The following is a 26,257-nucleotide window of genomic DNA, read 5'->3' as shown; positions in this document are numbered from 1 at the left end:
CCGAACGAAACAGGATAAAACTTGTGGGGAATCTTAAGAACTTTGCATCAATATACACGTGCAATGTCGAAAATAAAAGATCAATCATCGGACGGTAATGATTCCCTTTATGTTCTTTCTCATCTAAATGATTGGTTACAATATACATTCCGATAAGATTTGAAGCTAGAACCTTTTTGTCACTTCATGTATGTGCGAATGAATTTTGGGAGCCACACTTCAATTTTTTATACCCAAAGTAAACAGTTTATTAAGACTATACCTTTAAATTGTTAGCTCAAATAGTAACATCATTATGAGTTTGTAAAAACTAATGTACAAATCATCAAATGTAAACTCAAATTTCAGAAAATTGAAAAACCATTATTACACTTTGTACCATTAAATATTAATTCTAGTTTTGTCGGTATGTTGCACGTAATGGACCCCACCCATGAATGAAAAAAAAAATAAAAAAATAGGGCACTACTCCAAATAAATATGCTAATAACAGTTGGTTGGCTCTTTAAAACTGAAAGGGGCCCTTAACCCTTTTGTGATAAACACAAGCACTAACAACACCACCACTGAAACACCATTATGAAAAGCCTCATCAAAAAAAAAAAAAAAAAAGTGTTGGCACTTCCAAGTTCGGACCCATATATTTTATCTCTTATGAGTTCAAAACTTCATATTTGCAGATAGAATGCTTCTAAAGTTTTGGGATTGAACGATTATTGCAATTGTACAAAATTTATATTGTATAATCTCTGTTAATTTTCTTGAGAGAACGCAAGAGACACGAACACGCACATATATCGGATTTGAAGATGTGGCGCGTGGTTGATGCGGTGAGAAGGAATCTTCAGAACATGAAGAAGAGCTCTAGGGTGGCCGATGAGAGCATGTTAGACAGAGGAGGAGAAGGAGGAGGAGAACATGGTTGGAGCATTGTGTGTTACATTCTTCAAGCTCCAATGTCAATTCTCTCTTGTGTCTCTCATCCTCATGTTAATAATGGCTCTCATCATGCTGGGGTTTGGGCCTCCGCTGAGATTGCACAAATTTCTGAGATGAATCAGCTAATGGTAAATGATAGCATGCGATATGCAATTTTGATGTAAGAAAATTTGTGAATAATCACTCTTTGTTCTCCCCCCACCCCCAGCTAGGGCCTTAAATTGAGTTTGTGATGATAAATTAGAAAAATTATAGGTAAATAATTTTTAATCAATCAACTTTAAAATTTACATAATCATTAATTATTATAATTATTAATAATTAATTAGTATGAAATGTAGTTTAAAAATATTTGTTGACTTGTTGTTTATCATACTCTTATTAATTAGTTAGCGAAATTGATGAATTTATATATAGTTGTGTAGAGATTATTTTTTTATTATAGACAGGAATCGAACCTGCAATTTCTTAGATGAATATGGAAAGATTATGGTTATATTTGGTTTAGCGTTAGAAAGAAGAGAAGCACGTTTGAGTCCATTAAACGCTTTTTTTTTATGTTTAAATACTTTTTTGTTCTAAACGCCAAAATAATTTTACGTTCTAACATGCGTTTATAAAAAGTTAAAAATTATAGCTTTTGCGTTTAGAAAATTATGTTCGGATTGAATTTATTTATTTTTTATCAATTTTACCTTTATTTTTTTACTTGTAGTCTCTTTTGTACTTAAATATTTTAAATATATAATTATATTTTTTATAAAAAGTTTATTTTTAGTTTTGTATTAAAAAAGTTTTATTTTTTATTTGGCTCTGTTAAAAAATTTTAAGTATAATTCTTGTATATTAATTTATTATTATAATTTTGCTATAACATAAATTATTGATCACATTAAAAAGAACAAAATAAATAAAAAATAAAGTATAACTAATAATAAAATCATAAATAATTAAAATTTATAGTTTAAAAGAATATTAAATAAAAGAGTATTGAAAATAATAAAAAAATTATAATATAATTTAATAAAATATGTTTTGATATATTTTTCATATATTATTTTGCTTTCGATATAAAAATATATTTTTTTGATTTTTATATGTTATTTTTATTTTAGTAAGTAAATATTAATTTTATTATAAAATTAATTAATAAGATCTATTTAAATATCTAAATTAAAATGATAGAATAATATAAAAAATTTATTTAAGTTGATATTTATTTTAGTAATTTTTATTTAAAATTAATTTAATATTTACTTTATTATAATTTATTTTGATATATAGATTATCAAATATAAATTATTTTAATACAAACTTATTTTTTTATCGAAATCAAAGTTTATAAAATTAATTTTATGCAAATTTCCGTTTATAAAATAATTGTTGTATAAAAATACAAAACTGTTATTTAACTTGTAATTCTTGATTTTCCTCTATTATACATTTAGGGTACATTTCGTTTGATCTTTTGTTTTCTATTTTTATTTTTAATATTTTTTATTTTTAGAATTATATAAAAAAAACATGAAAATAATAATTTTTTATTGTTTGTCTCTTATTCTTTTTATAAAATTTTAACGTTAAAAAATACTAAAAATACATACAAACTAAATGCACCTTAATATTTTCTATTTGACCAGTACTGTAGACTCATCATGACTCACTATAGCTAAACATATCCCGCTAGGCCATGATTTAGGGTCTTTATTATTAGTATATTGGCAGGGTTAAGGTGAGTAACATTTCATTTCCAGACGATAATTTGTGTTTGTTTGATTGATATATATATTAAAATGTTAACAAAATGCACACATCGAAAATTTTAAATTAGCACAATTTGTTTATTTCAGATATTTTTTTGGACTTTAACCATTGAACAACAAAAACACCATACGATCATTAAAATTTACCCATTAAACAGCTAACAACTCATTGAATACACGTATTTGAGCCAAAAAATCGAATAGTTAACTCTGTTGAAAAGTATATTTAATTATTAAAATGTTTTGAACTATTAAATTATTGTAAGGTTTGATTATTTTAATGGGAAAGCATGATTATATATTTAATTATTTATATGTTATGAAATGTTTGATTATATGAACTTCTTTAGTGTTCTGGTCTAGTCTAACAAAAATTGGAGGTCCACCAGGGGATTTAAGACCCGGTGAATTCACGACCCATCCACACGATAAAGTGTCTATCGCATGACACAATTCTTTTAGCAAAGATTTAGATAGGTGGTGAAAGTTTTCAGGGAGATAGATCTAAATAGAAGAGCCCACCCGACGAATAGAAAAAGAGAGGGACTTACCCCTCTCGAGTGGTACATCACTATAATCCTAATCTAGCCATTTCATTGTATGGGCACTAACATTGGTATCATAGTGTCCTTACAGGTGGCCCCATCCATCAACCAACCGATGAACTGCAGATGCAGATTCTCCCATTTGAAGTTCACGTTCAGGTCCTCCTCTTCACGCCAAACACCCTAACACCAGTTGACCACTCGAACTCACGAACAATAATGCTGTATGTGGGGACCTGACGCGAGCTGAGGATGGAGGTTTTCTTCTGCCCAGAGGACGAGCCAGTAGGAGGTGAGAACCACGAGCACCAAGTGGGGTTGTCTCATGAATAAATTGAGCACAGAAACCTCTCAAAGATGTCAACCAACTCCCTCTGGTCAGGACTACTCTAACGATCAATCTCCAAAAAGGCATCTATTCAGGGTACAAGCAGTGACAACTCCCGGATTATACAAGAACTCAGACACAGAGTCCAAACCTCGAGAGAGAGTTAGCGGTGAGAGACCGCTACAACCATGAGAATAGCCAAAACACACGCTCACACACAGAAATCCGCCCGAGCCATGCTCGTACTCGATCATCCCTGCTAAGGAGATCGGTGGAACGGCAGTGCAATGAGGAAGAGGAGGACGATAGGCATGACCAGACTGATGGTCGCACTCAGTTCCTTCACTCCCAAGACAAGTCAAGAAGCTGGGAACACAGTGAAAGAGCGGAAACAGAAATGACGAGATCCCGTGGTGATCGGCGCCACCCCTTCCACTGCTCCATCCTTAAAGTCCGATTACCAAAGAACTTTGATAAGCAGATGGACATGAGGTATGATGGTACTAAAGACCCACAAGAGCACAACACAACCTTCGAGGCCAGAATTGACCTGGAGTTTGTCAGAGACGCGGTCAGCTGTAGGGCGTTTTCGGTGACCCTAGCGGGGCCGGACATTCGTTGGTTCAATTTCCTCCCACAAGGTTCTATAGACACCTTTTGACATATTTCTCTAAAGTTTCCAGCCCAATTTATCGCCAAGGCAAAACACTCGATCAACCTCTTGGGGTTAACATAGCGGGTTGGCAAGCTGATAAACCCCGATTCTGTGGTTTATCTTGTGCTTATTTTAGGGGATTTTATCATCTTTTCCCATATTTATTCAATGAAATAGCATGGTTTTGTAATTCTCCCTCAATTTGTGTTTAAATATAAAAACATGCTTTTTAGGCCCCTTAAATTAGTGATTTTGATTCACCTTAATTCCATTCGATGCCTTGATGTGTTTGTTAGTGATTTCAGGTCCATAAGGCAAGTATTGGATGGAAGAAGTGAAGAGAAAAGCATGCAAAGTGGAGAATGCATGAGAAAACAAGGATTAGGAATGCATCAATGGACGCGCACGCGTACCAGGCGCGCGTGCGCAGAAGTGACGTCGCATGGCGACGCGTACGCATACATGGCGCGTACGCGTGGATAGAGAAATTGCCAAACAGCGCGGACGCGTACATGACGCGTACGCGTCGATGCTCGCACGTGACTCACTTAGAGGCAAAACGTTGGGGGCGATTTTTGAGCTGCCCAGCCCCAATTCCAACCCATTCCTAAAGCTATTTCATGCAGAATTCAAGCTTGAGCAAGGGGGAGCACTTAGTTAGTCAACATGAGCCTTTAGTTAGTTTTCTAGAGAGAGAAGCTCCCTCTTCTCTCTAGAATTCGGTTAGGATTAGGTTAAATTCTCTTAGATCTAAGTGTAACTTCTTGGATTTATCTTCTTTCCTTCACAATTTCTTATTCTAATGTCTTAATTCTCTAGTTTCTCTTGTTAAATTCTTGTTTTACCCTCTTTTATGTTGATGAACCCTTGTTGAATTCCTTTTTCTTTTAATGCAATTTTATGTTTCCATGCTCTCTTTGATGTTTATCTTCATTGATATCATTGATATTTCCATGCTCCCTTGTTAAATTCTTGCAATCGGTGATGTTTACTTTTCATGCACTCTAGTTGTTTGATAAAATGTTTCCTTTAGTTTTTGAGTAGTTTTCTTTACTCTTGGCCTAGGCTAAGGGAATCGAGTTACCTTGAGTCATTAGGTCTCAATGAATTGGTGATTTGAGAACCCTTGGTGATCAATTTGATACCCATTGACACTAACCCACTACTAATCTAATTAGTAGATAGGTTGGGACTTATGGGTTAATGTTGATCAATCCATTTGACGTACCTCAAGCTTAGGAGTAGATATTACGTACTTAAAGCTTTTGGGAGGTAGACTTAATGAGCTTGGTTCCTCATAATTGTCAATAAACGGTTTGTAGACAAGGATGATTATCTCAATTACCTACGTCTAGCCAAGAGTATCTTTCATTTCTTTTATTAATTAATTGTTCATCTACTTTCTTGCCCTTTATCAACCAAACCCCTTTGTTCCTTCATAGCCAATAGTAGAACATTTCATTGCAATCCCTTGTGAGACGACCCGGAGTTTAAATACTTCGGTTAATTCTTAATTGGGATTTGTTACTTGTGACAACCAATATTTTTGCATGTGAGGATTCTTTGTTGGTTTAGAACTATACTTGCAACGAGATTTCATTCAATTAAGGAAATTCTAAACCGTATAAGAAACCCGAACATCAAAATGGCGCCGTTGCTGGGAATTGCGATAGTGCTATGTTATTGGCTATTGTGAATATGTGAATATGTGAATATGTTTGTCTTTTTCTTTGTTGGGTAGTTTTTGTTAGGTTTAGGACTTTGTTGCTTATTCTTTGTAGCTTTTGTTTTTATTTGCCATTATGAATTCTCATCCTCACTTTGGCTATGAGTTTGGCTCGACTTATATTGTAGGGAATGTGAACTACAATAGTAACATGCATCGAGGATGGAACAATCAAAGATGGGAGGAGCCTCAAGGGATTGATCAACCTTCTTGGTAACAACCCCCTTCCGAATCAAGTTTGACAAAAGTGCTTGGAGATATGACTACTCTCCTCACGGAGATGCGCAAGGACCAAAGGCCATTTTATTTTATCCAAACCGTTCAAGCGCCACCCCAACATGACTACTCTCCGGTATTGGTGAGAAATTGTGATCACACTTTTCATAACTCCGCACAACTAACCAGTAAGTGCACTGGGTCGTCCAAGTAATACCTTACGTGAGTAAGTGTCGATCCCACGGAGATTGACGGCTTGAAGCAAGCTATGGTCATCTTGTAAATCTCAGTCAGGCAGATTCAAATGGTTATGAGGTATTGGTAATTAAAAGGTAAATAAAACGGAAAATAACATAGAGATACTTATGTAATTCATTGATGAGAATTTCAGATAAGCGTTTGGAGATGCTTTGTTGCTTCTGAACATCTGCTTTCCTATTATCTTCATCCAATCATATGTCCTCCCTTCCATGGCAAGCTGTATGATCCTTGATAAATCCCTATTTCATGGTTTATCTAGTGCTCAATAGAGTGGTTTTTATCAAGCCTTTGCCCACTTATTCATATTATTTGCATGGTTTTACATTCTCCTTCCTGATTTTGTGCTATGATTGAAAACATGCTTCTTTGGCTTTTATTTTCTTTTATTTAAATCCTCTCTTATTATCATTCGATGCCTTGATATGTGTGTTAAGTGATTTCAGGGATTACAGGGCAAGAATGGCTTAGAGGATGGAAAGGAAGCATGCAAAAGTGGAAGGAATACAAGAAGTTGAAGGAACTGCAAAGTTGTCAGCCTGACCCTCTCTCACTAAAACGACCATAACTTGAGCTACAGAGGTCCAAATGATGCGGTTCCAGTTGCGTTAGAAAGCTAACGTCCGGAGCTTCGATTTGATACATAATTTGCCATAATGGCTGTACCACTAGGCGATGCGAACGTGTGCCCCACGCGGACGCGTCGCAGTGACGAAAATCAGCGTGGCTGATTTCGTCCCCAGCGATTTTTGGCCTATTTCCGGCCCAGTTTCAAGCCCAGAGAACACAGATTAAAGGTTGCAAAGTGGAGGAATGAAGGGAGAAGACTAATAATTCACTTTTCATAATTTAGATGTAGTTTTAGAGAGAGAGGTTCTCTCCTCTCTCTTAGGATTTAGGATTAGGATTCCTCCTAAAGGACTTAGGAATATTTTTATCTTCTTCAATTACAGGTTCAATATTCCTCTTATTTATCTTTTCAATCTAATTTATGAACTTTTCCATGTTAGATCTGATTTCCTTTATTAATACAATTTGAGGTATTCCAGATATTTATGATTTTTATTTAGCTTTCTACATTCTTGTCTTTGGTTGAGTAATTGGTAACGCTTGAGTTGTTAAAATAAAGCAGTGGTTAAAATTGGGAGTTGCTGATTAATTTGGATATCTCCAAGCTAGTCTAGGACTTGAAGATCAAATTAATTGGTCCATTTGACCTTCCCTTATTCAGTAAGGGTTAACTAAGTGAGAGCAATAAACAATTCTCATCACATCTGATAAAGGCAACTAGGATAGGAATTCTAATTCTCATATCTTGCCAAGAATTTTATTAGTTATTAATTTATTTTTCTTGCTATTTAAATTACTTGTTCAAACCTTTTCAAAACCCGAAAAATATATCTTTTTACATAACCAGTAATAAGAACACCTCCCTGCAATTCCTTGAGAAGACGACTCGAGGTTTAAATACTTCGGTTTATTATTTTTATTGGGTTTGTTACTTGTGACAACCAAAATTTTTGTAAGAAAGGATTTTCTGTTGGTTTAGAAGCTGTACTTACAACGCGATCATATTTTTATACTTCTTTACCGATAGGAAAACCTGATCTTCAAAATGGCGCCGTTGCCGGGGAATTGCAAATATGTGCCTTATTATTGGTTATTGTAAATATTTTTCAAAAAAAAAAAATTTAGGTTTTTATTTTAAAATTTTTATCTTATCTTATTTTATTTTTCAAAATTCAAATATTTTTTAAAAAAAAATCATATCTTTTTCAAAATCTTATCTTATCCTTTTTCAAAAATCATATCTTTTTCAAAATCTTATCCTATCTTTTTCAAAAATCATATCTTTTTCAAAATATTTTCTTTTTGTTAGTTTTTATTTTTATTTTTCCTACTATTATGAACTCTCTCCCCTTTGGCTATGAGTCTGGTTACAATTATGTTGCAGGAAGAGAAGATTACAATGAGAACATGCATCAAGGTTAGGACAATCAAAGATGGGAGGAGCCACAAGGATTTGATTAACCCTCATGGCAACAACCACCTCCAATGGACTATCAACAACCATTCTGTGATGCATATCATGGCAATGACTATGGTGAGCACTCTTTTGATTATCAGCAACCACCACCATATGCCTATGAACCCCCTCCTCAACATAACCTTGGACCACCATACTCACAAGCCCCTTACCACCACTCACCTCCATATGACCCTAATCCTTATCCACCACACCAACCACCATATGAACCATACCCAGAACCACCACCTCAATATTCACTATCTCCATATCCTTATCAAAAAGAACCACCTCTGTATTATGAACCTGTTTTCCAAAAATGAACCCTCCTATCCACCCCGAACCTCCATGGAAAGCACACTTACCTCTCTCATTGGTCTCACCTCTACACTCCAAAATCTTATATCCCACATGAACCAACCCTCCACCTCCAATGTTCAACCCTCAAGCTCCAGTGCACTTCTATCCCATCACCACCATCCATGGAAGACCACCCACATCCATCAATCCAAGAGCAACATGATCCCAATGCTGCTATTGACATAGAACAAGAGAGAAGGGATCATCTTCGTGAATCCATACTTCATAAGGAGCTAGAGGAGGCACTAAAGGTGAAGGTAGAAGAGACCTTTGTAGATGAAGGAGTAGTTGAAGGGAGTTGTCATAGAAAAGAAGCCATCAAGGAGGAGTACGATTTTATACTTAAACAACTGGATCAAGCGATAAATCGATTACCTTTCCGACGTTTGAACATTCAAGGAACCCCCATAGCTTCATGTGGAGAATCTACTGAAGAACGTGGCATGAAGGAGAAGTTAGAAACTCTGGTGGACAGTGAGCAACACGATTTTGTATTGGAACAATTGGAAGAAGCTACGCCTGCCATTGAAGAGGAAGAAATGGTTGAAGACTTAGGAGATGCTGAACCTCCATGGGAAAGTCAAGTTATAGAGCCTCCTTCAAAGACGTTTGAAACTGATGTTGAAGAAGGTGTACAACCTCAAGGCATCTCATGATTGAAGACTTTGAATGGGATGATCAAGAGATGGATTCGATCATTGATGAATTCTTATCTACATTTGAATCCTCTCCCATTGGACTTGACATAGAGATGAAAGAAGAAGAAGCACAACCTCCCATGCCCTTGGTAAGCAATGAAGAAGAGATTAAATTGGAAGAAAACTACCAAGAGGAAGAGGTTGATATTGACAAAGATTACAAAAAAGTGGAAGTTGTCAAAGAAGAGCACAAGGGAGTGGAGCATGCAAGATCCTTAGAAACACCTCTCCCAAAGCCATTACCGTCTAATACAACATTCAAGTGGGTAAAATTCTCTCCCTTAACCTTTATTTTCCCACTTGAATATGGGCTTCTAGAGATGGATGGTCAACTTAGAGCTCTTTGTGGCATTAAGAGCAAGAAGCAGATGGTTAGTGGTTGGAGTTGTCCAGCAAGGTTCAACATGGTTGTATGCTCCAAGTTGAAATGCAAGGTTTAGTGTGAAGCTCAATTGAATGGATCTTGGAAGCTGTTTGGAAGCTGTAGTGAGAATTTCAATTGCGTGCCACCCGGATGGAATCATGATGATCTACACAAAGATGGGTGCAAAAGCAAGGTTTGGGACCCCGGAATTCATTCCAACAATCAACACTCGTGGGGCCTTGTCACTTGCTTTAACTTGCTTGAAGGCTTTCCGCGCCTAGTTTGGGATCCCGGAGGCTACTGGAATTCCAAATATTGGTGGAGATTCCTGGATGAATACAAGCACAAGCCACCATAACAGGGAACTTACCAAATGTCCAACTTAAGGACTCTAACTAAAAGTGCTAGGTGGGAGACAATCCACCATGGTATGATCGTCTCTTTTTTAGTTTTAATTATAGTCTGTTTTGTTTGTTTTTGAGTTTTGATTGAACCTGGAATCATGCATAGCATTCATATTAAGCATTGCATTCTGCATACTGTATTAAAAAAAAAGAGTATGCGACGCGACAACGTCGACGACGCGTCCGCATCGTAGGTGCCTTAGAAACGAGAAGAAAGGAACAGAGAGTCACGCGAAAGTGCGGCTAGAGGCATGCCTTTGGCACAAACTAATCCACGTGACCGCGTGGATGACGCAATCGCGTCATTAACGAAACAACCTCCCCACGCGTCCGCGTCACCCACGCGACCGCGTGGCCCTGTAAATCGACGTATAAGGGTGTATGGCCGAAAGTTGAGCTGGAATTGGGCTGGACTCATGCTAGCAGCACAAGCGCTACCACGCGAACGCGTGCCCTACGTGTCCGCGTCATTTTTTAAATGAGGCCATTCACGCGATCGCGTCCACCACGCGATCGTGTAACCCAAAGTTTTGGCAAAATGAGCTTTTCACCAGAGAGTTGCGCGGCCGCGAGACTGCACTCGCGCTGAAGGCACGAATCACTTCACACGAACGCATGACCCACGTGTCCGCGTCATTTCATAGAAGCGCTATCCGTGCGAACGCGTCGCTGACGCGTCCACGTAACAAGCGGCGCACAGCTTATCCAGATCAGCCAAAATATCTTATCTTATCTTTCCCATTTCTAAATCTTTTCTTTCCTTCTTATTTATTTCTTCCTCCTTTCTTACTTTATTTTTCTTTTCCATTGGTGTTAAAATTTTCTTCTTCAACTATTGTATCTTTTCTTGAATTATTCTGGTGCTTCATGACTTGTTTTATTCTGATTGGGTATTATTATTCATAAGTCAATGCTAATTTTTATAGTACTAATATTCCTTTTGCATTGATATGCACTTACTCTATCTTGCATTACCCACACTCTCTTTCCCATTGTTGCAACTTTTTGCACTATTAATATGCCATGTGCTTTTATTAACTTTTCACTTGCATGTTGTAGCTATCATGTAATTGAGATCTTTATTATTTGGCATTAACCAACCCATATTTTATTTATTTTTTTATCTTTATTTTTGGGTTACTTTTTCTCATTTTCCTCTTCTTTCAGGATGGCCACCGAGAGGAATGGAAAAGGAAAAACTTCTATATAGGGAGAAAAACAAGTCCATCTACACAATCCTTGGAGAAAAGCATCAGTTGAAGCGACCCGTCCACTTGCACATCTTAGCAGGCACCGAGACGGTGCAATCTTTAAGTGTGGGGAGGTCGATACCGATCTCCACGGGTTAATTATTCTCTTCTCAACACCAATGTCTTATTTTCTTTATTAGTTCATTGTTGCATTACATAATAGATTGCATGCGTAGTTGATTGTTTGCATTTAAGTACTACTTGGTTGAAAAACAATAAGTTTCTTTCTAGGACCCTTAAAAATTAAAATTTTCTATGTCTTAAATTTGTTTGAAGTTGTATTTGAAACATGGTTTTTGAGCCAAAGAACACACAACCTATGAGATTCTGAGCTTATTTATATGGTTAAATAATTATTCTTGTGTATTTTCTTCTCTATGATTGCAATCTTTACTTTGTTTCAGTCTATATTTCCATTATTTAGTATATTTACATGCATGCATATGATTGAGGCCATTACTTGTTTTAGCTCACTTCTCCCAAATAAGCCTACCCTTTTATGTCACCCTTGTTAGCCACCTTGAGCCTTTTAACTCCATTCTATTTCATAACCACATTACTAGCCTTAAGTAGATAAACAAAATAAAAATCTCAAGTTGAATCCTTGGTTAGCTTAAGATAGATATTGTGTATAATTTAAGTGTGGGAAATTTTATGGGAACATGGGATGATAAAAAAAAGTAGGGAATTAAATTGAATAAGTTATTTGAAAATTTGGGAAGCATGCTCATGTGAAATCAAAATAATTAAATTACCATGTGCATTGATAAAAAAAATTATTAAGTAATTAAATAAGGGGATACAAAAAAAAAGATTACCCCAAATACAAAATAAAAAGAATCAATGCACATGGGACAAAACTCAAAAATAAGTTTGATACATGAGCATGTAATACAAAAGAAAAAAATTTGGGTAGCTAGATAAAGCATTTTAAATTATATAAAGTATGTATATGTTAGGTGAGATCTTAGACTAATCAAGGATTCACTTTGTTAGCTCACTTAGCCTTATATATATATATATATATCCTTACCTTTACCTCAGCCCCATTACAACCCTAAAAAGACCTCATGATGTTTGCATTGGTATACTAAATATTTGTTGATTGGTTAGATGAAGAACAAAGTTTAGAAAGTATGATTAGAGAAGAATAGAGTGAGTAACCCTAGACACTTGAGAGATTAGAATGATATACACTACCAGTGAGGGTTCAATGCTTGATTCTATGTTCTCTGCTTTCATTAGCTATCTTCGTACAAGTTTACTTGCTTTTTATTGTATGATTTGAATTAGTGGAATTTGGTTTATGTTTGTCTTGGAGAACTTATTTATTTTTAACCGAGTAGGTAGAAGCATTTCACATTTAGTTGCATTCATACATATAATTTGCATTTCATACATTCTATCATTCCTCTTCACTCCTTTATAGCTTCTCTTGAGTTTAACATGAGGACATGCTAATGTTTAAGTGTGGCAAGGTTGATAAACCCCTATTTCATGGTTTATCATGTGCTAAATTGAGTGGTTTTTATCAAGCCTTTGCCCACTTATTCATCTGATTTGCATGGTTTTACATTCTTCTTCTTGATTTTGTGCTATGATTGAAAACATGCTTCTTTGGCTTTTATTTTCTTTTATTTAAATCCTCTCTTATTATCATTCGATGCCTTGATATGTGTGTTAAGTGATTTCAGGGATTACAAGACAGGAATGGCTTAGAGGATGGAAAGGAAGCATGCAAAAGTGGAAGGAATACAAGAAGTTGAAGGAATTGCAAAGCTGTCAGCCTGACCCTCTCGCACTAAAACGACCATAACTTTAGCTACAGAGATCCAAATGATGCAGTTCTAGTTGCGTTGGAAAGCTAACGTCTGGGGTTTCGATTTGATATATAATTTGCCATAGTGGCCGTACCGCTAGGTGACGCGAACGCGTGCCCCACTCGGACGCGTCACAGTGACAAAAATTAGCGTGGCAGATTTCGTCCCCAGCGATTTCTGGGCTATTTCCGGCCCAGGTTCAAGCCCAGAAAACACAGATTAAAGGTTGCAGAGTGGAGGAATGAAGGGAGAAGACTCATAATTCACTTTTCAAAATTTAGATGTAGTTTTAGAGAGAGGTTCTCTCCTCTCTCTTAGGATTTAGGATTAGGATTCCTCCTAAAGGACTTAGGAATATTTTTATCTTCTTCAATTACAGGTTCATTGTTCCTCTTATTTATCTTTTCAATCTAATTTATGAACTTTTCCATGTTAGATCTGATTTCTATTATTAAAAATCATAAATATCTGGAATACCTCAAATTGTATTAATAAAAGAAATCAGATCTAACATGGAAAAGTTCATAAATTAGATTGAAAAGATAAATAAGAGGAACATTGAACCTGTAATTAAAGAAGATAAAAATATTTCTAAGTCCTTTAGGAGGAATCCTAATCCTAAATCCTAAAAGAGAGGAGAGAGCCTCTCTCTCTAAAACTACATCTAAATTATGAAAAGTGAATTATGAGTCTTTTCCCTTCATTCCTCCACTTTGTAGCCTTTAATCTGTGTTTTCTGGGCTTGAAACTGGGCCGGAAATAGCCCAGAAATCGCTGGGGACGAAATCTGCCACGCTGATTTTCGTCACTGCAACGCGTCCGCGTGGGGCGCACGTTCGCGTCGTCTAGTGGTACGGCTACTATGGAAAATTATATATCAAATCGAAGCCCCAGACGTTAGCGTTCTAGTGCAATAGGAACCACGTCATTTGGGCCTCTGTAGCTCAAGGTATGGTCGTTTTAGTGCAAGAGGGTCAGACTGACAGCTTTGCAGTTCCTTCAACTTCTTGTATTCCTTCCACTTTTGCATGCTTCCTTTCCATCCTCTAAGCCATTCCTGTCCTGTAATCCCTGAAATGACTTAACACACATATCAAGGCATCGAATGATAATAAGAGAGGATTTAAATAAAAGAAAATAAAAGCCAAAGAATCATGTTTTCAATCATAGTACAAAATTAGGAAGGAGAATGTAAAATCATGCAAATCATATGAATAAGTGGGCAAAGGCTTGATAAAAACCACTCAATTGAGCACAAGATAAACCATGAAATAGGGGTTTATCAATCCTCTCAGTAAAATGGTCCGGCTACGGTTTCTGTACGGCTAATCAACTGTCGGATTTCTCGTCTCGGATGAAAAATACCAGGCACAGCTACCGCATGGCTAATCATCTGTCGGTTCCCACTTGTGTCAAAATAGGATCTCTCTATCCTTTTTCACACTGTCACTGCGCCCAACAGTCGTGAGTTTGCAGCTCGTCACAGTCATTCCGTCCCAGATCCTACTCGGAATACCACAAACAAGGTTTAGACTTTCCAGATCTCAGAAATGCTGCCAATTGTTTCTAGCCTATACCACGAAGGTTCTAACCAAGCGGACTCGGTCTGTGGATCAGAGACCCAAGAGAGTATACTCTAGCTGTCGTCCAATGACTACATTGAACATTATATAGACCGCTTGTGGTTGTCAGGCACGCGGATCTTGGCTAAGCGAGTAATGAAGATAGTGGGTGATTTTCACGGGCCACCCCCTTCATTCTGACTTAACTGAATTAAGTACGAGAGTATATCTTGGAGAAAAAGTAGGAGTGAATTGAAAGAGAAACAATAATACTTGCATTAGTTCATGAAGAACAGTAGAGCTCCTCACCTTAAACTATGAGGTGTAGAAACTCCACCGTAGAAAATACATAAGAGAAGAAGGTCTAGGCATGGCCGAATGGCCAGCCTCCCTCAAAGTGATCAAAAGATCAAAAGATGATTCAAAGATGAAATACAATAGTCAAAAGTGCTATTTATACTAAACTAGTAACCTAGGTTTACAGAAAATGAGTAGGTAGTACAGAAATCCACTTCCGGGGCCCACTTGTTGTGTGTTTGGGCAGAGCTTTAAATCTTTCACGTGCATAGGCCATCCTTGGAGTTAAACGCCAGCTTGGATGTCAGTTTGGGCATTTAACTCTAGTTCTGGTGCCAGTTCCGGCGTTTTATGCCAGAAAATGGTCTCTAGTGGGCGTTTGGACGCCAGTTTGGGCCATCAAATCTCGAGCAAAGTATGAACTATTATACATTGATGGAAAGCCCAAGATGTCTACTTTCCAACGAAATTAAGAGCACACCAATTGGGCTTCTGTACCTCTAGAAAATCCACTTCGAGTGTAAGAGAGTCAGAATCCAACAGCATCTGCAGTCCTTTCTCGACCTCTGAATAAGATTTTTGCTAATGTCCCTCAATTTCAGCCAGAAAATACATGAAATCACAGAAAAACATACAAACTCAAAGTAAAGTCCATAAATGTGATATTGGCATAAAAACTAATAAAAATATACTAAAAAGTAACTAAAACATACTAAAAACTACCTAAAAATAATGCCAAAAAGTGTATAAATTATCCGCTCATCACAACACCAAACTTAAATTGTTGCTTGTCCCCAAGAAACCAAAAACAAAATAGGATAAAAAGAAGAGAATATAAAATAAATTTCAAAACATCAATGAAGCTTAGTTTCAATCAGATGAGCAGGACTAGTAGCTTTTTGCTTTTGAACAGTTTTGGCATCTCACTTTATCCTTTGAAGTTCAGAATGATTAGCATCCATAGGAACTCAGAATTCAGATAGTGTTGTTGATTCTCCTAGTTTAGTATGTTGATTTTTGAACATAGCTACTTATGAGTCTTGGCCGTGACCCTAAGCATCTTGTTTCCAGTATTACCACCGGATACATAAATGCCACAGACACATAACTAGGTGAACCTTTTCAGATTGTGACTCAGCTTTACTAGAGTCCCCAGTTAGAGGTGTCCAAAGTTCTTAAGCACACTCATTTTGCTTTGGATCACGACTTTAACCATACAGTCTCAAGCTTTTCACTTGGACCTTCATGACACAAGCACATGATTAGGGACAGCTTGATTTAGCCGCTTAGGCCAGGATTTTATTCCTTTGGGCCCTCCTATCCATTAATGCTCACAGCCGTGGATCCTTTTTACCCTTGCCTTTTAGTTTAAAGGGATATTGGCTTTTTCTTCTTGCTTTTTTTTTTCATTCTTTTTCTTTATTTTTTGCCATTTTTTCTCCTTTTTTTCGAAAGCTTTGTGTTTTTCACTGCTTTTTCTTGCTTCAAGAGTAAATTTTATGATTTTTTCAAATTATCAATAACATTTCTCTTTTTTTATCATTTTTTCAAGAGCCAACAATTTTAAAATTCATAAACTTCACTATAAAAAATATGCAATGTTCAAGCATTCATTCAGAAAACAAAAAGTATTGCCACCACATCAAAATAATTAAACTAATTTCAAGATAGAATTCAAAATTCATGAACTTCTTGTTCTTTTGCAAATAGAAACATTTTTCTTTTAAGAAAGGTGAAGGATTCATGGAACACTCATAGCTTTAAGACATAGACACTAGACATTAATGATCATGTAATAAAGAAACAAACATAGACAAAACATAAAGCATAAAAACCAAAAAATAGAAAAAATTAAGAACAAGAAAATTAAAGAACGGGTCCACCTTAGTGAGGGCGGCTAGTTCTTCCTCTTGAGGATCCCATGGAGTGCTTGAGCTCCTCAATATCTCTTTCTTGCCTTTGTTGTTCCTCCCTCATGGCTCTTTGGTCCTCTCTAATTTCATGGAGGATAATGGAGTGCTCTTAGTGCTCCATCCTTAGTTGCTCCATGTTGGAACTCAAATCTCCGAAAAAGGTGTTGAGTTGCTCCCAATAGTTGTGTGGGGAAAAATGCATCCCTTGTGGCATCTCAGGGATTTCTTAATAAGGGACTTCCTCATGCTCTTGTTGAGGTCTATAACTGGGCTCTCTTGTTTGCTCCATCCTCATTTTAGTGATGGGCTTGTCCTCTTCAATGAGGATGTCTTTCTCTATGATAATTCCGGCTGAATTGCATAGGTGACAGATGAGATGAAGAAAGGCTAACCTTGCCAAAGTGGAGGGCTTGTCAGCCACCTTGTATAGTTCTAGAGGTATGATCTCATGAACTTCCACTTCCTCTCCAATCATGATACTATGGATCATGATAGCCCGATCCACAGTTACTTCGGACCGGTTGCTTGTAGGAATGATGGAGCGTTGGATGAACTCTAACCATCCTCTAGCCATGGGTTTGAGGTCAAGCCTTCTCAGTTAAACCGGCTTGCCTTTGGAGTCTCTCTTCCATTGGGCTCCTTCCACACAGATATCCATGAGAACTTGGTCCAACCATTGATCAAAGTTGACCCTTCTTGTGAAAGGATAAGGATCTCCTTGCATCATTGGCAAGTTGAATGCTAACCTCACGGTTTCTGAACTAAAATCTAAGTATTTCCCCAGAACCACTATGAGCCAATTCTTTGGGTTCAGGTTCACACTTTGATCATGGTTCTTAGTGATCCATGCATTAGCATAGAACTCTTGAACCATTAAGATTCCAACTTGTTGGATGGGATTGGTGAGAGCTTCCCAACCTCTTCTTTGAATCTCTCATCGGATCTCCGGATATTCTCTCTTTTTGAGCTTGAAGGGGACCTCGGGGATCACCTTTTTCTTGGCCACAACTTCATAGAAGTGATCTTGATGGACCTTTGAGATGAATTTCTCCCTCTCCCATGACTCGGAGGTGGAAGCAATTACCTTCCCTTTCCTCTTTCTAGAGGTTTCTTCGGTCTTAGGTGCCTGGTGCACGAAATTGTAAACCACACTTTTCACAACCCGTACAACTAACCAGCAAGTTTACTGGGGTGGTCCAAGTAATACCTTACGTGAGTAAGGGTCGATGCCACGGAGATTGCCGGCTTGAAGCAAGCTATGGTTATCTTATTGTTCTTAGTCAGGATATCAATAAGGGTTCTTAGTTTTAATTGTGAAAAATAAAAGAACATGAAATAATTACTTGTTATGCAGTAATAGAGAATGGGTTGGAGTTTTGGAGATGCTCTGTCTTCTGAATCTCTGCTATCCTACTGTCTTCTTCTTCACGAACGCAAGGCTTCTTCCATGGCAAGCTGTATGTTGGTGGATCACCGTTGTCAATGGCTACCATCCATCCTCTCAGTGAAAATGGTCCATGTACATGGCTAATCATCTGTCGGCTCTCACTTGTGTTGGAATAGGATCCAGTGATCCTTTTGCGTCTGTCACTACGCCGAACGTTCGTGAGTTTGAAGCTCTTCACAGTCATCCCATCCCAGATCCTACTCGGAATACCACAGACAAGGTTTAGACTTTCTGGATCTCAAGAAGACTGCCAATTGATTCTAGCTTATACCACGAGGACTCTGGACTCACGGATTGAACACTCTGTTGTCAGGAGAGGCAATCAAACTCGTGAACCAGGAACCCAAGAGATAAACACTCAATCTAAGGTAGAACGGAAGTAGTTGTTAGACACGCGTTCATAGGTTGAGAATGGTGATGAGTGTCATGGATCATCACATTCAGCATGTTTAAGTGCGAGTGAATATCTTAGAATAGAATCAAGCGTGATTGAATAGAAAACAGAAGTAATTGTATTAATTCATCGAGACACAGCAGAGCTCCTCACCCCCAACCATGAAGTTTAGAGACTCATGCCGTCGGAAATGCAAATTTAGATGTAAAATGTCATGAGGTATAAAATAAATCTCTAAAAGTAGTTTTTATACTCAACTAGTAACCTATGTTTACAGAAAATGAGAAAACTAAGATAGATAGTGCAGAAATCCACTTCAGGGGCCTACTTGGTGTGTGCTGGGGCTGAGCATTGAAGCTTTCACGTGCATAGGCTATTCCTGGAGTTAAACGCCAAGTTGTAACCTGTTTTTGGCGTTTGACTCTAGCTTGTAACCTGTTTCTGGCGTTTAACGCCAGAATAGGACAAAAGACTGGCGTTGAACGCTAGTTTGCGTCATCTAAACGCGAGCAAAGTATGAACTATTATATATTGCTGGAAAGCCCTGGATGTCTACTTTCCAACACAATTGAGAGCGCGGAATTTCGACTTCTGTAGCTCCAAAAATTCCATTTCAAGTGAAGGGAGGTTAGAATCCAACAGCATCTGCTGTCCTTTTTCAGCCTCTGAATCAGATTTTTGCTCAGGTCCCTCAATTTCAGCCAGAAAATACCTAAAATCACAAAAAAACACACAAACTCATAGAAAATTCCAGAAATGTGATTTTTGCATAAAAACTAATAAAAAATATACTAAAAGTAGCTAGATCCTACTAAAAACTATATGAAAATACCCCCAAAAAGCGTATAAAATATCCGCTCATCAATTCCATTAATGGTTATGAAAAAATAAAAAGCAACACTTTTTCCCACACCAGACTTAAGAGGTTTGCTCGTCCTCGAGCAAAAGAAGAAAGAAAGGAGGACAGAGGGGTTGAGTGGTTCAACCAAGGAGGGTTTTAGGTGGTTATGATGTGTGAAAATGAAGGAGTGAGCAGGGGTATTTATAGGGTAAGGGTGAGAGGGAGTCCGTGTGAGAAGGGGTGGGTTTTGGAGGGGAATAGTTTGAATTTGAATGGTGAGGTAGGTTGGGTTTATTTTGGGAAATAGTGGATGGATGTGATTGGTGGAGAGATTATGGGTAAGAGGGTAGGATTTGATAGGTGAATGGTGTTTGGGGAAGAGTGTTATAGAAGGGTGTGAAGAAGGGAGAGAGTGAGTTGGGGTAGGTAGGAATTCTGTGGGGTCCACAGATCTTAAGGTGTTAAGGATTTCGCATCCCTGCACCTTTCTGGCATTTAAATGCCCACTGTGTGCCATTTCTGGCGTTAAATGCCAGGCTTATGCCCTTTTCTGGCGTTAAACGCCAGTCTGGCTACCAATTCTGGTGTTTAACGCCCAGAATGCTGCCAAAAAGCATATAAAATATACCCAAAAGCGTATAAAATATTCGCTTATCACAACACCAAACTTAAACTGTTGCTTGTCCCCAAGCAACTAGATAAACAAAATAGGATAGTAAGAAGATCAAGAGGCAATCTTAGAGTTTTACATGAAGCTCAATTCTAATTAGATGAGCGGGACTAGTAGCTTTTTGCTTCTGAACAGTTTTGGCATCTCACTTCATCCTTTAAAGTTTAGAATGATTGGCATCCATAGGAACTTAGAATTTAGATAGTGTTATTGATTCTCCTAGTTTAGTATGTTGATTCTTGAACACAGTTACTTTATGAGTCTTGTCCGTGGCCCTAAGCATTTTGCCTTCCAGTATTACCACCGGATACATAAATGCCACAGACACATAACTAGGTGAACCTTCTCAGATTGTGACTCAGCTTTGCTAAAGTCTCCAATTATAGGTGTCCAGAGTTCTTAAGCACACTCTTTGGATCACGACTTTAACCACTCAGTCTCAAGCTTTTCACTTGGACCTAAGTGTGACGATTGAATTTTTGACGGTTTAGAATTTCACTAATGAAATCTCATTGTAAAGTATAGTTTCTAAATCAAGCAATAATCCTTTCATACAGAAGATTGTTTGGCACAAATAACAAACCCCTAAAATTTATAAACCGAAGTATTGAACCTCGAGTCGTTCTCCATAGGAATTACAATAAAGTGTCTTGTTATTGGTTATGAGTTATTTTTGGGGTTTTGATAAGAAACATGAAAGATAAATGGCAAGAAAGTAAACTAATAGCTAAAAAGGTCTTGGCAAGGTTTGGTGGTCAAGGATCTCTATCCTAATCACTAATCACAACTTGAGAATTGGCAAGGATTAATCTCATTAAAATCATCCTCTAACTAGTAGTAAAGGAAAGTTAAATGAGATATATCAATCCAAGTCCATAGGTCCTAATTCTCCACTAATTCAATTAGTGAGAACTAGAGTCAATGGCTCCCAATCATCAATCACTTGGACATTAGTAACTCAAGAGTTCCTAACTTACTTTTCCAAGCCAAGAGCATAAAATTCTACTCTAAAATCCAACCAAACATTTCATCAAACACTTGGAAGGCATAAAAGGAAAGCTTAGTAAATCAACAACAAGAAAAAAATCTAACAACAACTAATTGCAAAGAATTAACAAGAACAAATCAAATGAACACAATTATTATGAATTACTTCTAATTGAATTGAAAGAAAAGAGAAGGAACAAGAGTAGATCTACAACAAAATATAGAAGCAACATAAAGGAAATTACAACAAAAGAATAGAGGAAGATGAATGTAACAACAAGGAATTGAAAGGTAGAAGTAGATGAAAGCAAAGATTAAAACCTAGATCTAAGAACTAAACCTAATCCTAATCCTAATCCTAGAGAGAAGTGAGAGCTTCTCTCTCTAAAACTAACTCTAAACTAATCCTAATGAGTGTGAATGATGGAATCCCCCTTGCTCTTCAATCCTTGGCTTTAAATAGCATTTTTGGCGCCAAAGTTAGTTGGGATTGGGCCCCACAACCCTTCTGAATTTACTGGCCATGTTTTCATTAAAAAATCATATTCCAGCATCGACGCGTACGTGCACAGCATGTGTACGCATCCATGGGGTAATTCGCAAGGTGCGCGTAAGCGCCTGGTGCACGCGCGCGTCCATGGGCGAGTTCAATTCTTTGGCTTTTCATGATTTCTCCACTTTGCATGCTTTCCTCTTCACTCCATTGATCCATTCCTAGCCTTTTCAATCTGAAATCACTAACAAACACATCAAGGCATCTAGTGGAATCAAAGGGAGATTAAAATCATCAAGTTAAAGGCCTAAAAAGCATGTCTTCACACTTAAGCACAAATTAAGGGACAATCATGAAACCATGTTATTTCATTGAATAAATGTGGGTAAAAGGTGTCAAAATCCCCTAAAATCAATACAAGATAAACCCTAAATATGGGATTTATCAGCGTGCCACAAGCACATGGTTAGGGATAGCTTGATTCAGTCGCTTAGGCCAGGATTTTATTCCTTTGGCCCTCCTATCCCTTAATGCTCAAAGCCTTGAATCCTTTTTACCCTTGCCTTTTGGTTTAAAGGGTTATTGGCTTTTTCTGCTTGCTTTTTTTTTTCTTTATTTTTCTTTTGCACCAATTTTTTTTTTATTCATTGCTTTTTATTGCTTCAAGAATCAATTTTATGATTTTTCAGATTATCAATAACATTTCTCTTTTTCATCATTCTTTCAAGAACCAACATTTTCAACATTCATAAACAACAAGATAAAAAAATATGCACTATTTAAGCATTCTTTCAAAAAACAAAAAGTGTTGCCACCACATATAAATAACTTGAATTTTTCTTATTAAGAACTCGAAAAAGTTGCCTCCTTATTCTAAAAATATTTGCTATTTCATTCATGTTTAATGATGATGAGAAAAATAAATTATAGCTTACTTGGAGATGATAAAAATAAAAATAAAAATACTAACTACTACTACTCATATGACTCCTAAAATAGATTTCTAATAGCAGAAGTTATCACAGAGTTAAGATTAGGACTCAACAACCTTTATTTTGGGAGATGGATGCTCCTTCAATCTGTGGGGTGTCTGGTCCCTCAAGGGAGAGCCTCTGGCACTTCAGTTCCTGTAGCTCATGCCCTTACTTTTCTTGTTCTTTAAGTAGCTTACAGATTATACTATTTTGATTTTGCTGTTCTTCCTTAAGTTGATCCATAGTTTCTTGTAGCTTGGTGACAGATGCTTCTAGGTGGGTCCAGTAGTCAATCTGATGGATTTCTGGGAGGAACTCCTGCGCCCTCCTTTTGATGGAGTTTTCTTATACTTGTTGTCACTCCATTGACTTCTTGGTGATTGGATGTTCGACTGGGATGAACTCATCTACTCCCATGTTCACCCCAGTCTCTTTACATAGCAGAGAAATCAAGTTTGGGTAAGCCAATTTGGCTTTCTTGAGTTCTTATTTGCAATTGTGTAGAGCTCACAAGAAATCGAATGATGAATCTCCACTTCGTTTCCTTGCATAATACAATGGATCTTCACTGCTCTCTTGATAGTGACTTCAGAGCGGTTGCTGGTAGGCAGTATGGAACGCCCAATAAAATCCAGCTAGCCCCTAGCAACTAGTTTGAGATCCCCTTTCTTGAGTTGGTTTGGAACACCTTTTGTGCTGGTTGTCCACTTGGTTTCAGGGATGCATATGTCCTCTAGAATTTGGTCTAAGCACTTATCTGATCTCACCATTCTCCTATTAAAGGATTCTGGATCATCTTGTAGTTGAGGTAGCTTGAAGACCTCTCTTATTTTGTCAAGGTGGAAGTAAATAATCTTCCCTCTGACCATGGTTCGAAAGGTATAGAAAGTGGTTCCAGTCATTCTCTACCTCTCTGTTTGCCACAGATTTAAGTAAAATTCATGAACCATGTTTCTACCCACATTTGTCTCAGGATTAGCTAGAATTTCCCAGCCTCTGTTTTGAATCTACTCTTGGATCTCTGGATATTTGTCTTCTTTCAGATCAAATTTAACTTCTGAGATCACTGACCTTAGACCCATTATTTTGTGGTAATGGTCCGAATGTTCCTTGGTTAAGAACCTCTCTTGATTCCAAAGTGATTTTAGATTATTCTCTTTCTTGCCTCTTGAAGTGGTTTGTTTTCCCTTAGGAGCCATGATCTTAGTGAGTCTTAGCTTAGTGATCATGCAAAACACACCAAACTTAGAGGTTTGCTTGTCCTCAAGCAAAAGAAAGGAAAGGAGAGGAGAAGGAGGAGAGCCGAATTCGAATTGTGGAGGAGAGGGGGTGGCCAAACGTGAATTTAAAAGGAAGGGGTGGGTTCAAAAATTTTTGAAAAAGATATGATAGAAGATATGATTTGTAAAAGATAAGTATGAAATGCAAAAGATGCAATTTTAAAATTGAAAAGATATGAGAGAATTTTGAAAAAGATAAAACTAAATTGGAAAAGATAGTATGATGAGTTGAAAAAGATTTGAAAAGATATTAAAAAGATAGATGGGTTTTGCAAAAGATTTGAAAAGAAATAAAAAAGATATATGAGTTTTGAAAAAAAGATTTGAAAAGAAGAAAAGATTTTTAGGATTAAGAGTTATTTTTGAAAATGAAATTGAAAGATGAGGATTTGTAATATGTTTATGCAAGAAATTATGGATGAAAATATAAAAAATAAAATATTTGAGTTGGAAAAAAAAACTACCCCCCTCCACGTTCTTGGCGTTAAACGCCCAACTGTTGCCTGTTTTGGACGTTTATCGCCCATTTGTTGCTTGTTTTGGGCGTTTAACGCCCAGCCAGGTACCCTGGCTGGCGTTAAATGCCAAAAAGCCTTTGTCACTGGGCATTTTTCTAAATGCCCAGGATACTGTAAGTCTGGCGTTAAACACCCAGAATGGTACTCATTCTGGCGTTTAACGCCCAGAAAGGTATCCTTACTGGCATTAAATGCCCAGAATGATGCTCATTCTGGCGTTTAACGCCCAAAAGTGCCTTTTACTGGCGTTTTCGTGCCAGTGAGCTTCTTTTCTCTGCTCTCTGCTCTGAACTCTTCTATAACTCTGTGAACTGCTGTAAATGAGAATTAATTCTGATGATAATTTATTAAACTCCTATAATTATTATTTAAATGACAAATAAACTACAATAATGGCTGGGTCACCTCCCAGCAAGCGCTTCTTTATTGTCTTTAGCTGGACCTTACTGAGCCTTAATCTAGTCTTAGTTCTGAGCATTCTTGCTCAAAATTGCTTTCAAGATAATGTTTGACTCTCTGTCCGTTAACAATGAACTTTTTGTCAGAATCAATATCTTGAAGCTCTACATATCCATATGGTGACACACCTGTAATCACATATGGTCTTCTCTACCGGGATTTTAGTTTCCCAGGGAATAGCCTGAGCCTAGATTTAAACAGCAGAACCTTTTTTCCTGGCTCACAGACTCTGGATGACAGGTTCTTATCATGCCATCTTTTTGCTTTCTCCTTGTAAATTTTGGCATTTTCAAAAGCATTGAGTCTGAATTCCTCTAGCTCATTCAGCTGGAGCAATCTTTTCTCTCCAGCTAATTTGGCATCAAGGTTTAGGAATCTGGTTGCCCAGTAGGCTTTATGCTCGAGTTCCACGGGCAGGTGATAGGCCTTCCCATACACAACCTAGTATGGAAAGGTTCCTATAGGAGTCTTGAATGCTGTTTTGTATGCCCATAGAGCATCATCCAAGCTCTTTGCCCAATCCTTTCTATGGGCAATTACAGTCCGTTCCAGGTTTTTTTTAGTTCTCTATTAGAGACTTCAGCTTGCCCATTGGTCTGTGGATGATATGGAGTTGCCACCTTGTGGCTAATTCCATATCGGACCATGGCAGTATAAAGCTGTTTATTGTAGAAATGAGTGCCTCTATCACTGATTAGTGCTCTAGGGACACCAAATCTGCTAAAGATATGTTTCTGGAGGAACTTCAGTACGTCTTAGTATCGTTAGTGGGTGTTGCAATTGCCTCCACCCATTTAGATACATAGTCTACTGCCACCAGAATGTAAGTGTTTAAGTATGATGGTGGAAAAGGTCCCATGAAGTCAATACCCCATACATCAAACAACTCAATCTCTAAGATCCCTTGTTGAGGCATGGCATAACCATGAGGCAGATTACCAGCTCTCTGGCAACTGTCACAGTTACGTACAAACTCTCGTGAGTCTCTATAGAGTGTAGGCCAGTAGAAGCCACATTGGAAGACTTTGGTGGCTGTTTGCTCACCTCCGAAATGTCCTCTATATTGTGAT

General features: G+C 37.4%; 1 protein-coding gene across 2 annotated transcripts; it reads left to right on the top strand.

Annotated features, from left to right (window-relative positions):
- The first annotated feature begins 521 nt into the window (after positions 1 to 521).
- LOC130973757 (uncharacterized) lies at positions 522 to 11,663 on the top strand. Of its 2 annotated transcripts, none has more exons than XM_057898409.1 (2): positions 522 to 1,067; positions 11,450 to 11,663. In XM_057898409.1, the coding sequence occupies exons 1-2, from the start codon at positions 810 to 812 to the stop codon at positions 11,540 to 11,542; spliced, it is 351 nt and encodes a 116-aa protein (XP_057754392.1). In that variant the 5' UTR covers positions 522 to 809; the 3' UTR covers positions 11,543 to 11,663. The 2 variants fall into 2 exon arrangements, with proteins under 2 accessions (XP_057754392.1, XP_057754394.1); XM_057898411.1 differs by lacking the exon at positions 11,450 to 11,663 and adding an exon at positions 6,877 to 7,473 and having other exon boundaries at positions 525 to 1,067.
- The last annotated feature ends 14,594 nt before the right edge of the window (positions 11,664 to 26,257 follow it).

Source organism: Arachis stenosperma, chromosome 4, assembly GCF_014773155.1.
Source record: "Arachis stenosperma cultivar V10309 chromosome 4, arast.V10309.gnm1.PFL2, whole genome shotgun sequence".
Taxonomy (NCBI): Eukaryota; Viridiplantae; Streptophyta; class Magnoliopsida; order Fabales; family Fabaceae; genus Arachis; species Arachis stenosperma.
The sequence above is the reverse complement of the archived record's forward strand: the minus strand, read 5'-3'. Positions and strand labels throughout refer to the sequence as shown.